The sequence below is a fragment of the Berkeleyomyces rouxiae genome (genome assembly GCF_048999995.1).
Source record: "Berkeleyomyces rouxiae strain 22BRR77 chromosome Unknown BrBRR77_ptg000002l, whole genome shotgun sequence".
Classification (NCBI taxonomy): Eukaryota; Fungi; Ascomycota; class Sordariomycetes; order Microascales; family Ceratocystidaceae; genus Berkeleyomyces; species Berkeleyomyces rouxiae.
The window spans coordinates 2,301,907-2,318,042 of record NW_027396492.1 but is presented as its reverse complement, the minus strand read 5'-3'; the positions used below and the strand labels follow the sequence as shown (position 1 = coordinate 2,318,042).

The 16,136-nt window shown below is 52.6% G+C and overlaps 6 protein-coding genes across 6 annotated transcripts; 5 read left to right on the top strand and 1 right to left on the bottom strand.

Moving 5' to 3' along the window:
* Positions 1-70: 70 nt before the first annotated feature.
* BROUX77_002183 (uncharacterized protein) lies at positions 71-2,475 on the bottom strand (the record flags this gene model as incomplete). Its single annotated transcript, XM_073746695.1, has 2 exons — positions 71-409; positions 475-2,475. The coding sequence occupies 2 exons, from the start codon at positions 2,473-2,475 to the stop codon at positions 71-73; spliced, it is 2,340 nt and encodes a 779-aa protein (XP_073607265.1).
* Positions 2,476-3,526: 1,051 nt separating this feature from the next.
* BROUX77_002182 (uncharacterized protein) lies at positions 3,527-5,366 on the top strand (the record flags this gene model as incomplete). Its single annotated transcript, XM_073746694.1, has 3 exons — positions 3,527-3,697; positions 3,757-3,830; positions 3,908-5,366. The coding sequence occupies 3 exons, from the start codon at positions 3,527-3,529 to the stop codon at positions 5,364-5,366; spliced, it is 1,704 nt and encodes a 567-aa protein (XP_073607264.1).
* A 363-nt stretch (positions 5,367-5,729) lies between these two features.
* On the top strand, positions 5,730-6,451 carry BROUX77_002181 (uncharacterized protein; the record flags this gene model as incomplete). The annotated part of the gene is made up of 2 exons (XM_073746693.1): positions 5,730-5,834; positions 5,897-6,451. 2 exons carry the CDS (start codon positions 5,730-5,732, stop codon positions 6,449-6,451), a joined length of 660 nt encoding a protein of 219 aa, XP_073607263.1.
* Positions 6,452-7,006: 555 nt separating this feature from the next.
* BROUX77_002180 (uncharacterized protein) lies at positions 7,007-8,751 on the top strand (the record flags this gene model as incomplete). Its single annotated transcript, XM_073746692.1, has 3 exons — positions 7,007-7,587; positions 7,649-7,954; positions 8,016-8,751. 3 exons carry the CDS (start codon positions 7,007-7,009, stop codon positions 8,749-8,751), a joined length of 1,623 nt encoding a protein of 540 aa, XP_073607262.1.
* A 3,819-nt stretch (positions 8,752-12,570) lies between these two features.
* Positions 12,571-14,315, top strand: BROUX77_002179 (uncharacterized protein; the record flags this gene model as incomplete). Its single annotated transcript, XM_073746691.1, has 5 exons — positions 12,571-12,652; positions 12,782-13,257; positions 13,331-13,694; positions 13,764-13,980; positions 14,051-14,315. The coding sequence occupies 5 exons, from the start codon at positions 12,571-12,573 to the stop codon at positions 14,313-14,315; spliced, it is 1,404 nt and encodes a 467-aa protein (XP_073607261.1).
* A 716-nt stretch (positions 14,316-15,031) lies between these two features.
* BROUX77_002178 (uncharacterized protein) lies at positions 15,032-16,114 on the top strand (the record flags this gene model as incomplete). Its single annotated transcript, XM_073746690.1, has 2 exons — positions 15,032-15,152; positions 15,240-16,114. 2 exons carry the CDS (start codon positions 15,032-15,034, stop codon positions 16,112-16,114), a joined length of 996 nt encoding a protein of 331 aa, XP_073607260.1.
* Between the last annotated feature and the right edge of the window lie 22 nt (positions 16,115-16,136).

Sequence of the window (16,136 nt, the reverse complement as noted above, 5' to 3'; positions counted from 1 at the left end):
TAGGCCTAACAACCACACTTGAATGATTTTGCAATCCACTACAAAGAAAAAAAGGAGAAAAAAGACATATTCAAGCACCAACCCCATTAATACCCAGCGAAGCCCGGAGCTCGCCCAGCTCCTCTTTGACGCGGCGATAGTCCTCTTGCGCTTCTCTCTCGCGTCTGCTAACGATGCCGACCTCGTCACGCAGCGCCGCCAGCCGCCGCTGGATGGTCGTCTCTTCAGACAGCGCAAGCAGTTTCATAGCCGACAGTACGTGGGCAGCGTCTCGCGCGGCCATTGACGCCTTGGCAAAGTTGGCGCCAATTGTCTTTTGGCGGTTTTGGTAGCCGCCCAAATGCAAGGCCAGTTTCTTCTCGATCTTGGCAGAGCGTGTGGCTTCTTCGACAAGAGATTCCTGGATGGACTGTATTTGTATATGTTAGAAATTATCTATATTTGTAATGGTGTAGTAGGAGCATATGAACTTACAGCGATAGCGCGGCGCACGATGGCGTCGACTTCATCTTCGTCGTCGCTTTCGTAGCAGCCCAGACCAAGCAGAGTAGGGTTGCTATTCCGGCTTTCGAATATTTCTCGCAAGACCTGCTTATCGGGTAGAGGTTGTGTTTCGGCAGCAATCTGCATTCTGGCCATGTCGAGGTCGGCATCTGAGATGGTAGCAAGAGCTGGGGCCTTGCCAATCAGTTTTGATGAAGGAACAGGGAACTTGGCGAGGTCGTTAGCAACTAGCAAAGCACTTTCATATGCAATAAGCGCCTGGGGTTCTGCGTCCTTGCCAATCGTCGGGATTGTTGAGCAGTCAAAGACAAGTGGCCTGGGCAGGTTCTTTTGCATGACCTGTGTCCTTCTGCGACGTTCCAGAGCGTTGATAGCCTCGAGACGTTCTCTCTCTCGACGATCCCTCTCTGCAGCATCCTCAACAATTCCGTTTCCAGCAGAAGATGCGAGTGCTTGTTCTTCGGGAAGCTCAAGCTCCCACTCCGACTCTTTCGGCTTAGGCAAAGATGCAAGGCCTGATTTCAGTTGTTGTCTAACAGCAAGATTATGCATCTTCACGTCACGAGGAGTGGCACCGGGCATAGGACCCCGTTCATCGGCGTTGAGCGCAAAGCGATCACGAGGCGTGCGCATTGGGGTCTCACCAGGGCGCATCGGGGTGGCACCGATATTACCACTGTATAGAGGAGTCGCTAGCGGATTCGGTGTTGCGACAACCTGCTTTGAAGGAGTAGCCCCGGCGAAACCTGTAGACGAGGGGCCTTCAACCAAAGGAGTGTTTTCGCCACCAAGTAGCGAAGACTGAATATTCGTGAGAGCCTTGATGTTGCGGATTTCATTGACAATGTGGTCTTCTTCTTGTGCGACACGGGGAGTACGGATGGGCGCATTGCTGTTGAGCTTCGTGTAGTCGCTGACTAGCCCGCGGGTGGCATCATTTTCGCCATCGCGAGCGGTTGAGGTTGCCTTTGCGCCCATCATGCCCATTTTGACAATCTCCTCGAGCTCACCCTCACTGACTTGCGGGGTGGGCAAGTTGAGCGCACGACGTTTGCTGCTCTGTTCAGCTTCACGGATGCGCTGCATCTTTCCGGCTTGAATGGCTGCCTTTGACAGCGAGTTTTCGTCCTTCTTTTCGTTCTTGCGGCGCTTTCGATTCGCTTCTTCCTCGTCCTCGTTGCCCTTGCGTTTTGCGCTGGCGAGCTGGTGTTTCTTGGGGTCGAAATTGGCTCGTTCTTTTTCGTTACGGACTTGCTCTTCGCTCGTGTCGTAGAACCCAGCAGTAGGCTTTCTCTCGAACGGAATGTCGGCGTTGTAGTCCATCTCACCGGCCTTGCGCGTGGTGACCTTGATGTTTATGCCGGCCGTCTTCAGCTCACGTCGTTTTTGGAGGGCAGCTAGGCGCCGCGACTCCTCCTGCTGACGCTCGCGAGCCTTGCGCTTGGCCTTTTTTCCCTGTGTATTGGCCAGACGCGCGCGCGCCTCGCTGAGCATTTCCTTTTCATCTTCGTCGAGGTCTATTGTGTCGGGTCGTGCGGGTTTAGTTTCCGGGTCGGGATCGATCTCGCCAGGTCTCAGTCGTCGCACGTCGTCAGCAGTCGGTGCTTTGGTCTCTTCGCCATCGGCGCCCGTCAGGCTCAGCCCCTCGCGGGATTCGGCTTCGTCAAGAAGCTTCTGGTAGCGCTCAAGGCACTGGTTGGCGGTCCGGCCGACGTTCTCGGCAATTGTCCTCCATTGCGTCGGCAGCAGCTTGGCCAGATGAAGCAGCTTCTCGTCTTCATCGCGGCTCCATTCGGTTTTTCGGATACTGGGATCCAGCCACTCGTTCCATCTGGCTTTGCATTGTTTCGGGGTTTTGCGGGCAAGTAGTGAAGATACTCGAGCCCACTGGTTCAGTCCATATTTGGAGATGGCGGCCTTGAGGATCTCATCCTCGATGTTGGTCCAGACTCCTCCCTTGACGACGGGCATTTTGGAACAGGCGGCTTGGATGGTGCAAGGCCGAAAATGTGGTGCGTAGTTTGAGTTGGTTGAGGGAGTTGGCGCTGGCCAGAAGATTGCGCCGACTCCCCAGCACCACGGACGAGGCTGACGAAAAAGATTATAAAACACGGTTGACTTGCAAACGCGGCGTGAGGCTGAGAGGCGTTCAGGCACAACTATAAAGTGGGGCTTTAACTTAACCTAAAACCGTTTCTGGCTTAGTCAAGCATGTTGTCTTTGTGCAATCGCAAACCAGGCAGACCATGATATGCATGACATGATTGGTTGTTGAGCTTTTCTTCCATGGCTTCTGGCTTTTTTTTTTTGGTTCCCGGTTTGGGCCCAGTCTCTCAGACTTAAATGCCATCGCGTTACAGCAGACGGGAATCATATGCAGGTACTTGGTTGGGGTTGGTTGTATTTGTGCCACTCACAGATTCTCGGGTTTCCAATTTAATTCTAGCTATGTACCGACATAAAGCCTCCGTCCGAGCTTACATCAATGTCTAGGCGTCATTCCCTATGGCAAGAATCGCCTAACGTATTTCTCACCCGCTGACAAATCCGCTCTGAGACCAGCCCTGCCATACACTCAGAAACAATGGCCAGCCCGATAGTTGACTAACGCGGAGTTAGTTGGCTGTCTGCAAATATAAGCACATGTCATCACTATCTCAGGCCTCCATGTCTTTGCCAGTAATGTCCATTTGCCAATTGAACCTGCGTCTGGAGGCTGTGCCAAGCCTTCCGAAGGGTGAGACTAACAGCCCTAGAAAAGCGAGCTTTGACCTGGGCTCCTTTAACTTCAGCTTGCCCCCCCCCCCCCCCCCCCCCCCCGGCCCCCAGGCCCCCAGAACACATTGAATCTATACCAACTAGTTGCCTTGCACATACTTCTTTATTCTCCCGTGGCCATCCATCTTGCTCGTGTTGCTGCCTTGCCTTGCCTTGCCATCTCGAGTCGTGTATCCAAGGCAGTTCGTCCTTCACACCTCTCACAGCGACAATAGCCTCTACAGTACCGGGAGCCCTCCTAGCCATGGCTCCATCAACAACACCACGGCTGGCCGTCTCCACTAGCCCCCCGGAGGAGACAATCGGACTGCTTTCAGACGATCAGCCCCAGACCCGGACACCGGCCCCGCTGCCGAGAGAGAACTGGGCTGGCTTTGACGACTTTGCCGGGCTCCCATGGCATCACAGGCCGTCGGTCAGTTTTCTTGACTCCGCCGCTTTCCTTTTGTTTCTGTTTCTAATGCCCAGTCGTAGATATCCTGGCTCATCCCACCCTTTTTCCTCTTCGCCCTGGCCTTTGGTGGGACCATTGTGCCCAAAATAAACCTGTAATTATGTTTGCTGCAACCTGGTTGTGTAACCGCCCATTGACACCCTTTTCTAACACCCGTTCTGCTCTCTGTAGCACCCTAAGCCTCATCTGCAGAGCCCATTTTGCTGAGCGCGCTATCAATGAGCCCGGCTTTGTCTTCGCGCCAGTGATCCTGGGCGCCGATAATCCCCAGTGCAGGGACCCCGATGTGCAAAGGATCACGAGCCAGTTCATGGCCGTTGTGACTTGTACTGGTGGCATTCTCAGTGCTTTTGCTGCCCCTCGCCTTGGCGAACTTTCTGACCGCTACGGCCGTCGGAAGCTCCTCGGTATTGCGTCCATGGGCGGTGCTCTGGCCGAGGTTGTCGTCATTCTAGCAGCCAAGTTCCCTGATGCCATCAACTACCGTTGGCTGATGCTCGCCGCCATTTTTGACGGCATGGCTGGCTCATACACTGCAGGCAGTATCCTCAGCCATGCCTACACTAGTGATTGCACGCCGCCGTCAAGGCGTGGTGTAGCCATCGGCTATCTACATGCTTGCCTCAACATTGGAATGGCCGTCGGCCCTGTGCTTGCTGCGTACTGTATCAAAGCCACCGGAAGTCTCCTTTTTGTCTTCTACGTGGCACTGGTCTGCCATCTAGTCTACATTGTAACTGTGACATTTGTCATCCCCGAGTCCCTGTCCAAGTCTCGTCAGCTAGCCAGCCGCGAGAGCTACAGACTCCAGGACCGCCGCATGAAGCGGGCCGGCTTCTCGTGGATTGCTCGCCAAAACCCCCTTCAGCCACTTCAAGTCCTATGGCCCAAAAACCCCGCGCTTCGTCGCAATCTCGTTGCTCTTGCTGCCATAGACACAGCCGTCATGGGCGCTGCTATGGCCCTGGGAGTCACTGTCATTCTATACAGTGGATACATGTTCAATTGGTCGACGTTTGACACATCCAAGTTTGTTTCTACTGTCTCTTCTGTCCGTTCTATTGTTCTACTCGTTGTTGGCCCTGCTCTCAACTACTGGTTCCGCCAGAGACCTGCTCGCAAGCAGGCAGAAGCCATGACCATAGATGGTGCCAGTGCCAACGACATTCTCAAAACTATTGAGCACCAATCCAAGGGTGCAGACACGCTAGATATTTCCATCATTCGCTTTGCCTTGGTATCTGACCTCCTTGGTGTGCTTGGCTACTTCTTTGCCACTTCGGGCAATTTGTTTCTAGCTTCTGGTATTATCACTGCGTTTGGTGGTCTCTGTGGTGCTTCAACACAGGGCGCTGCTTCTAAGCACGTGCCCAGTGAACAAGTGGGACAGCTTCTAGGTGCCATGGGGCTTCTGCAGGCAGGCTCTCGCTTCATCTTGACATTTGTCTTCAGCACCGTCTATGCTTCCACTATCGAAACTGCCCCCAACACCGTGTTTGGTATTCTCGCCATATTTTTAATTGGCGCAGTGGCAGCTAGCATGCTAATTCGGACTAGAGTTCATAGCGAAGATATGGATGAGTCCGAGGATCTTCCAGCCTCCCCTTGTGCTGATGAATTATTCATATAAGCTGTTAAAATTGGGTTATGCCACGACTTGTTGCCCATCGGTTTTTTTATCTTGAATACTATTGAACTCATGAACTTTGTAGATCTATGAATACAATGGATATGTGGATTTCAACGGACATGGCTATAACATTTTATATCAACCAAACTCAAGTTATTATTGGCATAACTAGTTATCTATACAACTAGTCAATCCAAATGCCCATCTTAGGGTATATGTAATATAATAGGGTTAGAAAGCTACATGCGTCCCCACAACTTGCCAACTACACACCAACTTCACAATGACACAAAGCTTCGCGTGTCTTTCTTTGAGCCTATAGCACTGGACTTCCCCACGTACTTAAAATCACATACGCCCTTCATGATTCGCATGGGATCTCGGCTTTCCCACACAAGCACCGTGTTTATCCGAAACATGTCATCTTCGATAGCAATCAGGTTTGGATCTTTCGAGGTCACTGAGCAGGTAAACCCGATAGGATGAAGTTGACTAGCCCAATGAGCCCACTACTGACAATCTGACTATAGGTCTTTCTAACTACGCCTTATTCATTTGCTCTCGTTAACTTGAAACCGCTGATGCCGGGCCACGTTCTGGTCTGTCCATTGAAGCGCCATGCCCGCTTAACCGATATGTCTTCCGAGGAAACTTCAGACTTGTTCCAGACTGTGCAAAAGGTACAGAAGTTGCTGGCTCGCCAGTATCTCAACACTGCAAATCCTGACAACACTGCCGAACTGCAGGCTTCAGGGTCGTTTAACATTGCTATTCAAGACGGACCAGAAGCTGGCCAGACAGTGCCGCATGTCCACGTGCATGTGATTCCTAGGCCCAAAGACACCGAGAAATCACTCGATGAGGTTGAGGCAGAAGTTCGTGCGGTGTACAAGGGCATGCAGAATGAAACTGGAAACGTGGGTGGTGCGCTTTGGGACCAGCAGCATAGCATGCGGGAGGGAGAGAGGCCGAGCCCTGGGGGAGACTTCCCCGACATTGAGGACCACTCAAGAAAGTCACGGTCAATCGAAGAAATGGTGGCAGAAGTGAACATCTACAAGGGAATTCTACACCAATCTGCCTGAAAAAAACAAGGATAATTAGGGCTTCGAAGGCTGCAATATCGCGCGTCCTTTTTTGTTGTGTGCATTTGTAGATGATTAGTGCTAACGTACAAGATAAGATGCCTGTGTCACAAATCCACAATGAGCTCATCCAATCTTTGCCGATTTGTGCTCAAGTGCCTAAAAAACGGGGATGGCCATTTAAACCGGTTTCGGTAGCCGGCGACGCCACGTCAGGCGCCACATTGGGCACGCGAAAATGCGGGCTCTCATTGGCCAAGAGCGGATGTGACCTATCCACGACGCCACACTCTTGGTCAACCTAACTTGAAATGCTCCTCGAACCGCGCCAAACAAAATTTTGTATCTCCTCTCCTGAACTTGTTCATCTCCCTTTTGCTGCATCCCAAACTTCATCTCAACGACTCGACAGCTTTGCCTTTGCTGCTACTTTGCTGATTATTTTTGACCTGTCAAACAGTTATTCTTCGCCTGGATTGATATTGGTGACTCCAATTTTGTCCGTTGAAACTTTTACATTTCAAGGAATCACAGGATCAAGTCCTATTACTAACAATGGCAACTCTCGATGTGGAGGCCCTTCTCGATTCAACGGCCAAGGGTGCTGAAAGGAAGCCTAGATCGGATGTTTCTGATACCGAAACTGCCAGGACTGATAGCCGCAGAGAGCGTAGCCGCACCCGCAGCCGGGACCGTGGCCGGGACCGCGACCGTCTGAGCCGAAGCCGAAGCCGAAGCCGAAGCCGAGACCGTGACGGTCGTCGCCGCCGTAGCAGAGACTCAGATCGCCCTCGCCGCTCCCGCGGCAACGATGACTACTACCGTCGCCGATCACGATCTCGTTCTCCCCGCGGAGGCGGTCGTAGAAGACGTCGGGACGAGTACCGCAGCCGTCGCGATCGCGGTGACAGATATACTGGTGGCGGTGAACGCAGACGTGACGAAGAACCACGCAGAGACCGTGACGGCGGTTCGACTCCTAAAAATAACGAAGATGAGAGAGATCGCAGAACCGTTTTTGTGCAGCAACTGGCTGCTAGATTACGCACTCGTGAGCTGAAGGAGTTTTTCGAAAAGGTTGGCGGTGTTGTGGAGGCACAAATCGTCAAGGACCGCATCAGCCAAAGATCCAAGGGGTAAGCTGGCTCCAGGGAGAACCATCATCACGAAAATCACTTTACTAACGTTAGTTTCTAGTGTTGGCTATGTTGAGTTCAAACAGGAAGAAACCGTGGCCAAGGCTCTTCAGCTTACTGGCCAAAAGCTCCTAGGAATCCCGATTATTGTGCAAGTTACGGAGGCTGAAAAGAACCGCCAGGCCCGCAACACCGAACCCGGAAACCACCCAAACTCCATTCCATTCCATCGCCTCTACGTCGGTAACATTCACTTCAACGTGACTGAACAGGACCTCCAGACTGTATTTGAACCATTTGGCGACCTAGAGTTTGTTCAGTTGCAGAAGGATGATACCGGCCGCAGTCGTGGATATGGCTTTGTGCAGTAAGTTTTCCCAGCTTTCGTATGATCATCACAGGGGCTCGCAACTAACTAATCATCATAGGTTCCGAAATGCCGACAATGCCCGCGAAGCCCTGGAGAAGATGAACGGATTCGATCTGGCTGGACGTCTTATCCGCGTTGGCCTTGGTAACGATAAGTTCACCCCCGAGAGTACCGCAAACATGATGCACAAGTTCTCAGGCAACGGGCCCAACCAGGGAATGCAATACAACGGACATGGTAATCGTGGCCAGGCCACCGTTTTTGACCGTGCTAGTCGTCGCGATACTGATAAGCCTACTAACGGCAACGTCAGTGCTCTCGACGACACTGACGTTGGAGGCGTCAACTTTAACAACTACAGCCGCGATGCGCTAATGCGCAAGCTCGCGCGGACCGAAGAGCCCCCTGCTAACACCGCTAACGGCACTGATGAGCGGCAGATCCTTAAACCCAAGACCGAGGCGAAGCCACTGCCGGTTACTGTCAACAGTGCTAGTCGGTGCGTTGTACTTCGCAACATGTTCGACGCCGAGGAAGAAGAGGGCGAAGATTGGGTCAAGGAACTGGAAGACGACGTCCGCCAGGAGGCAGAACAAAAGTACGGCCACGTTGTTCACATTGCAGTTGACGCCCACTCCAAGGGCGACATTTACATCAAGTTCGACAAGGTCCAGGGCGGCGAAAACGCCATCAAGGGTCTGAATGGACGGTACTTTGGCGGTCGCATGATTGATGCCTCGCCTGTTGTGGATACCGTCTACAGCAGTTTGTTCAGTCGTACCCGGGCTATTTAAAAAGAGCTAATGATTGCTGGCATACCTTTTCGCCTGAAATTGCTTTTGTCTAGGACTCACAAGGTTGGTTAAAGGCTGATTAAATCACCCATACTATTCATTTTTTGCTAACTGTTTGGTTTATAGATACCGGCGCATCCACACCCGACAACATAGTACAATTGCTCTGCTATACGCACTTCCTCCCCCCTCCACCACGAACGACGGGATTGTCGCGGGACTCAGCAGTAACGAAGTATCAACCGAGCTTTTTTTTGGCGCCAATCACGCGGTGAACATGAAGTAGAACGCGCTTGATCCTATTTTCTTCACCTGGTTCGTCAACCATTCGCCGGACTGCATAGACTCACCTTTGCAACAAAGCAGGACAACCCTATTCGATACGCCAGTCTCAGGACATCTTTTACACATCAGGATTTTTCATTACTTTTATTCGAGTCTAGGCTTTTTTCCCCCACCTTCCCTCTCCTTTTTATCATCTGTTACCATTTCGTCCTTGTGGCACACAGTGAAAGTTGACATTTACACTTGTCTCCTTGGACAAAGTCTCTGTACTGCGTGTACCATGATATCCTTCGTTTCGCCTTTCCTTTCCTCGCCGTACTCACTAGCCTCCCAAGGCGGCCGACTCATATGCGTAGGGCGAACGAGTCTACACCACCTACCTACGTGTCTCCTCCGCACGCGGTGCGCAACATACGGTCTGTCGCTCTTACATACTACGTCTCCATGGCTTATCTTTACACCAGGTATACCACGAGGAAGCGGCTTTTTTTTCTTTTCTCCGCCTGTTCTGCCTCCCATTCCGATTTTTTTCTCCTATTTTTTTTTTCTTCACTCATTAGATTACCGTCACGTTTAGGTCCATCGCTCACTTCCACCACATTCTGGTGTCATTTTTGTCTGAGAAAATCATCTTTCTAACTTGCATGATTGTATTTCTGTTTTGTACTGTACCTGTTTCTTGTGTTTTCAAGGCTTATCAAAGAATCCCAAGTAAGAACTACAAAAAAATAGTTAACTGACTATATATACACACATGTATGTTGATCGCCTGTGAATGATGGGCAAATAAGCCGGCGTTGCATCAAAGCCTCATTCGTTAGTAGTGAGTGAATTGTCGCTCATTTTTGCATGGTGATTGCGTGCTTTTATACTTGATAAGACAGGAGTATCTTGCACACGTAAACGAATTCCTGGTGCATTGTGGCCTGATGGCCATGTGGTAATGGTATTTGAGGCTCCGTGGGTGGCCTTGTTTCATTGTTTTTCGTTTCGGCTTGTCAGTGTATACATGGCAAGTAGTGTCGATCTTCAGCAACACCACTCACAGACGGTGGCAGCGGCGATGGAGGGAATAGGGAATAGGGAATAAGAACTAGAGGATATCCGAGTGATGGGGGTGTTGTCGATGTGGTGCTTGTACGTAGGTGCTAGAGTATATATTCAGACACACACATACAAATTGAATACCAATGGCTATCTATGTAGTGAGAAGACTTGTACATATGTAACTATGTAGATGTGTACATACTTTGGTATGCTCGTGCTTGTATAAAGAGCCACCAAGAACACAGACACTCCCACAGGGAACAAAGAGGAGGCGGCGGCGGGCACAGACCAGTCAGCAAAAGCAAAGGCTATGGGGAAAGCTTTCTGGCGGCGGGATAGCGAAACAAGCACAGGGCTAAAACAGAGCCCGGGTTGAAGGTTGTGGCGGGTGTGTGCAAGTGTAAGTGGAAGTGAGCACGCAGGACGGGGGTGGGTGAGGCGTTGTGGGGGCCCTTTTGGAGGGAACAGGACGCAAGGGAAGAGAGGGACGGGGATAGAGACGGAGAGAGGAGGGGGGAAGAGGGGCGGAGGAAGAGAAAGGAAACGAACATTCAATGCAGACACTTGGAGAAATGCATGTCCGAGATGTAGCGGTCAGTTGAACAACATGGATAAGTTGTGGGCATCCCTGGGCAGACGGGGCTCTAACTGATGGGGTGCATGATTCTTGTTGCAGAAGCAATGCGGCGGTATTTTTTCTAGAAGGCTTGGCTTTGGGGAAGCCGGACAGGCAGACGGACAGCAAGCGAGTTAGATGCAGAATTGGACATGGTGTAGATGGTAGATGTCTGGGCACGGAAATGCCCAGCCAGCACAATGTAAGCACATGCAGGTGATGTTGTGTGTCTCTGTATGGAGTTGCAGCAAAACGACGGGGCGGGAGATTGCCAGCCTAGCCCCGCGGGCGGGCTTTTGTGTTTGCTGGACAGCAGAGAGGCCGCCCGATGGCCACTACCAGGACCAAGAAGAGAAGAACAATGGCCCTGCGGCGGATTCGGGAATGGACGGGACGACAAGGGACGGGTCGAGCAACAAGAGCAAGCAAGCAAGTATAGTTGCTTGAATTGTATGTATCTCGGGATCGGGCCTCAGACAAGCAGGAAACCAATCAGCAGATCTATTCTTGGAAATCAGATGCTTGTAGGTGTAGGCGAAACAGAAGCGCAAGCTCAAGCTTAGGTAGTTTGTTATAGTGACTTGGGCGCAAGTACTGGAGGTTCATGTCGTTCCCATGGTGGGCGGTCCTTTTTTTTTCCGGGGTGCATATGTAGATAGATATGTAGTACATTGTCTCTCGTGACAGAATGCAGGAGAATTTGCATTTGCATTTGCAGCATCGGAGGTGCCGTTGGGTTACAGTTACAGGGGGCAGCTCTCTGAAAGAAAAAAAAGGCCTCTAGGAAATGCGATATGTTAATGGCGGCGCGTATTAGTTGAGCAACAATCCATGGCGATGCCCAAGAAAATAATACGGCCGGCCAGACCAGCCATGGATTTGGAGGGATTGGTAGAGCGGTGCGAAAGGCCGGACGGCGGATGGGAACTCCGAGGGGCAGACACACAGAATGTGGGAGCACTAACAGCCTGCAGCTGGGAGATATGGCGCCTGTATTACAGCGGAAGCATCCGCTAGACTCCCGACTACCAGGCCCAGACCAGGGCATCTACAGGAGGGACCCTCTCTGTTTCAGGTACCGACAAAACAGCGGCCAACCACTACCATCAGCCATCGACATCACCAAGTTTGGCCAGCCGCAGACGACACCGTGTTTCTGGCTGATCATGAAGTCTCACCCAGCATAGTCTGCAGTGCAAAGCAAACAAGAAGAGGGAATAAGAAGAAAAGAAAAGGGCAACACAAGACCCCCGGCGAGGCTAATTTACGTCAGTTTATTTATCCTCGCTGCCGACAAATTATCGTAGACCGTCGCTTCGGGGCTGGGGCCCAGAACAACAATCGTCAAAAGCCCCGAAGGAGACACAGACACACTGAGCTTGACATCAAAAACACTGCGGCAAGACGACGCTTGACACCCACGCGAGCACGCATAACGAAAAAGAAGCAAGGAACTAGAAGAGTCTCGAGACCCTCGTGTTTTTTATTGTCCATTTTATAGGGAGCCCTTTTGTGTGTGTATTTTATTTCCGTGCGGTACAAGTATACACGGGCTCCGTCTTGTAAACCAGCATGCACATCCACATATCCAGACAACACATATAGACTTGGCTGCCCCCTCTGCTCTGGCGGCTTCTTCCCCGTCCTCTTCATCTTCATCTTCTTCCTGCTCCTCTGGACAGCTTCTTCCTTTCTCTAGGGCTGCACAAAATCCGTTCTATCTTGGAGGGAAAAAAAACTCCCTGTTCCCTTGGAATCCACGCTCCCATCCTTTGTACCTTGACCTATCTGCACGTAACCACATATCCAGCGTGGGCGCCTGCTTTGATACTCTCTTCTTTTTTCTTTTCCGTCCCACCTCCTCTTTCACAATGTTCGCCAACCGCAGATTCTCCATCAACCGCCACACCGGCGTTCCCAAAGTCCGCAAGAACAGCGAGAGCGTTCTGGCCGGTAAGTTGTGCCTCTGCCTCTGCTAGCATGTGATTGATGTCATCATTGCTGGCGGCTACACCTGCCCCAAACAACAGAATCACCCTGGCTAACCCCTCGCGTCTTGTTTGCGCTTGCCCCCCTCTCCAGAGAACCAGTCTCGCATCCACCAGCAGTTCAGACAGGCCCACGAGGGCCACCAGCCCCATGCCGGTCTCGATGCCAGCCGCTCGTCCACTGGTGTCGTGTGGTGCACTGAGCGTGCTTCCGAGTACGGCTACCTGGAGGCACCTGACACCTGGGCCAATCTGGGCCAGGGTGCGCCTGAGGTCGAGGACGAGATCGACGGCTGCTTCCCCAGACCCTCTTCCATTGACGTGTCCATGGCCGCCAGAGAATACGGACCCACGGCCGGCATTCGTCCGCTGCGGGAGGCTGTCGCCAAGCTGTACAACGAGCACCATCGTCAGGACAAGGAGAGCAAGTATACCTGGGAGAACGTGGCCATTGTGCCCGGTGGCCGTGCCGGTCTGATCCGCATTGCTGCCGTGCTGGGCAACTCGTATCTGTCTTTCTTCATGCCCGACTACACGGCCTACAACGAAATGCTGTCGCTGTTCAAGAACGTGAGTAAACATGGCCTTGCTGTCTCTTCCCCGTCTACCACACAATCTCTAACATGCCATGCCCACTCTCCAGTTCGCTGCTGTCCCCGTTCCTCTGAACGAGAATGACGACTACCAGATCCACGCCGAAAAGGTCGAGGAGGAGATTGCCCGTGGTACCTCTGTCATCTTGACCTCGAACCCCAGAAACCCTACCGGCCGTGTCGTCGCCAACCCTGAGCTGTCCAAGATCCAGGACATTTGCCGCGGCCGTGCCACCTTCATTTCCGACGAATTCTACTCTGGCTACAACTACACCAGCGACTGCGACGGCACCACCATCTCTGCGGCCGAAAACGTCGAGGATGTTGACGAGGACGATGTCATCATCATTGATGGCCTGACCAAGCGCTTCCGCCTTCCCGGCTGGCGTGTGGCATGGATTCTGGGCCCCAAGGGTAAGTTCCCAGCCCGCCCTATCTCTCTTGTCTAACCGACCGCTGACTTATAACCATTCGCATCTAAAGAGTACATCAAGGCCATTGGCTCCTGCGGCTCGTATCTCGATGGCGGCGCCAACTACGCCTTCCAGCAGGCTGCTATTCCCATGCTCGAGCCCGACCTGGTGCGCCACGAAATGGTCCACCTGCAGACTCACTTCCGCGAGAAGCGTGACTACGTCGTTGGCCGTCTCAAGGACATTGGCTTCAGCTTCAAATACGTGCCCGACTCGACCTTTTACATGTATGTCACGCCCCTGCCCCCAGAAGGCCGATCCAGAGCCAAAGCTAACATTCTCGCGCCCTGCTTCTAGCTGGCTCAACCTCGAGGGACTCCCGGCCGCCATCTGCGACGGCCTCAACTTCTTCCAGGCCTGCTTGGAAGAAAAGGTCATTGTCGTGCCCGGCATCTTCTTCGACCTCAACCCCTCACATCGCCGCGACCTGTTCGACAGCCCGTGCCACCACTTTGTGCGTCTCTCGTATGGCCCCCGCATGGAAGTGCTCAAGAACGGCTGCGATGCCATTGAGCGCGTCGTGCAAAAGTACCGCGAGATGGAGGAGGCGCTGGAGGAGTAGAGCAAATAGACGTGTGGTTATACATTAGACGGCCGGGCAGGGCTCGGCGCGGGCGCTTAGCGTTAGCGATGTGGCGGGATGGTCTTCTTTTTCGCATTGGTTTGGGCTGTGTTTTGTCTTCCCTTGTTTTTTCTGGGCTACCCACGTTTGATATGTCTATAAACAAATGGTTGTTGAGTCATTGGGACTGGGTCGTCATTTCATCTTATTTCATTTCGTGGTATCATTAGGCTCATCTTCGTAGGCAGGCTCTCGTGTGCAACCACGCAGGCTGGGATGGCCAAGGGCTTTGTTTCCCAAGGCAGAATGAGAGCAGCATGTTTTAGGTGCAACTCTGCAAAGACGCCCAGTTTTGAAATGATGAGAAAAGTACTCTGTTATGCTCTATTGTACACCATTACACGAGCTGGTGCCCGACTGATATGCATCGCCTGCGCTTTAGAGGTGGGCTAAAATATTCGGCTCTGCTGGTTGTTCTCTCTCACTAGGCCACGCTTGAAGATTACATTGAGGTGGTCAGCGGACCAGAACTGCTTTTGACAGCTCATCGAAAAGTACCAATACATCGGACTAGATAGTTATACCTGCTCACTCGGACCTGGTTCTGCCGGTCTTGGAAACCGTTGTCTCTATTCCTGCATCCACCACTGCCAGCGCATCTCGCATCCATCCACCATCTCCCATCACCACCAGAACTGCCATCTCGTCTATCCGTCATGGGCATCATCAAGAACATTTTCAAACGCCGATCGAGTCTCAAATCCAACGGGGCAGCCTCATCGAGTGGAACCTCAGTTGACAATGTCGCCAAGCCCAGTATTGTCCAACCTGATACCAGTGAGCAAGACCTAACCCCTCACTATTTTCGTAATTTCCAAAGTGCAGAGTGGTAGTATTAACTTCCAGTCTCCAAATAAGCTTCAGAAGCCCTCCAGGGCCCACCGCCTCCATACAACAAAATAGACACTGTCACCGCCACCACTAGCAGCACACCAGCCTCCGGCACGAACAACGCCGGAACATCACAAAATGCCCAAATAAACAGCGGTTCTCAGAGCCCTATTCCGGTGGCATCCACTGACGATGATCCATATGCCTTCCTGCACTCTTTCGACACCGTCTTTGTCATTGACGATTCCGGCAGCATGTACGGCTCCAACTGGGCCGAAACAGAACGAGTCCTCGCAAGCATCACGCCTGTCTGTACCAGTCACGACGCAGACGGCATCGATCTCTACTTCCTCAACCACAAGAGCGGCAAGGATGCGCCGTCCGAATCCAAAGGGCCCAATGGCTTCTATGGGATCAAGACATCTGCTGAGATACAGGGCATTTTCAGCACGGTCCGGCCGCGTGGTACCACGCCCACAGGCCAACGCCTGCATACCATCCTGACGTCGTATAACCGTGCGCTAGCAGCCTCCCAGACGCCGGGGAAAACCCCCAGAGCCCCCGTCAAGCCCATCAACTTTATCATCATCACCGACGGCCGTCCCTCGGACGACGTCGAGGGCGTGTTGGTGCCGGCAGCCCGCCGCCTAGACTTCCTAGACGCGCCGCCCTACCAGATGGGCCTGCAGTTCTTCCAGGTCGGCAGCGATGCCGGTGCCACGGCAGGACTTCGCGAGCTGGACGACGGCCTGGAGCAAATGAATGTGCGAGACATGGTCGACACCGTGTCGTGGGATGGCGGCAAAAGCAGAGAAGGACTGACCAGCGATCTTGTACTGAAAACGGTCCTGGGCGCGGTGAATCGGCGGCTGGATCGGGTGCGTTGTGATACGCCGGTGCGCCGCTGAATGGACGAGGCCGTTGGTGGGG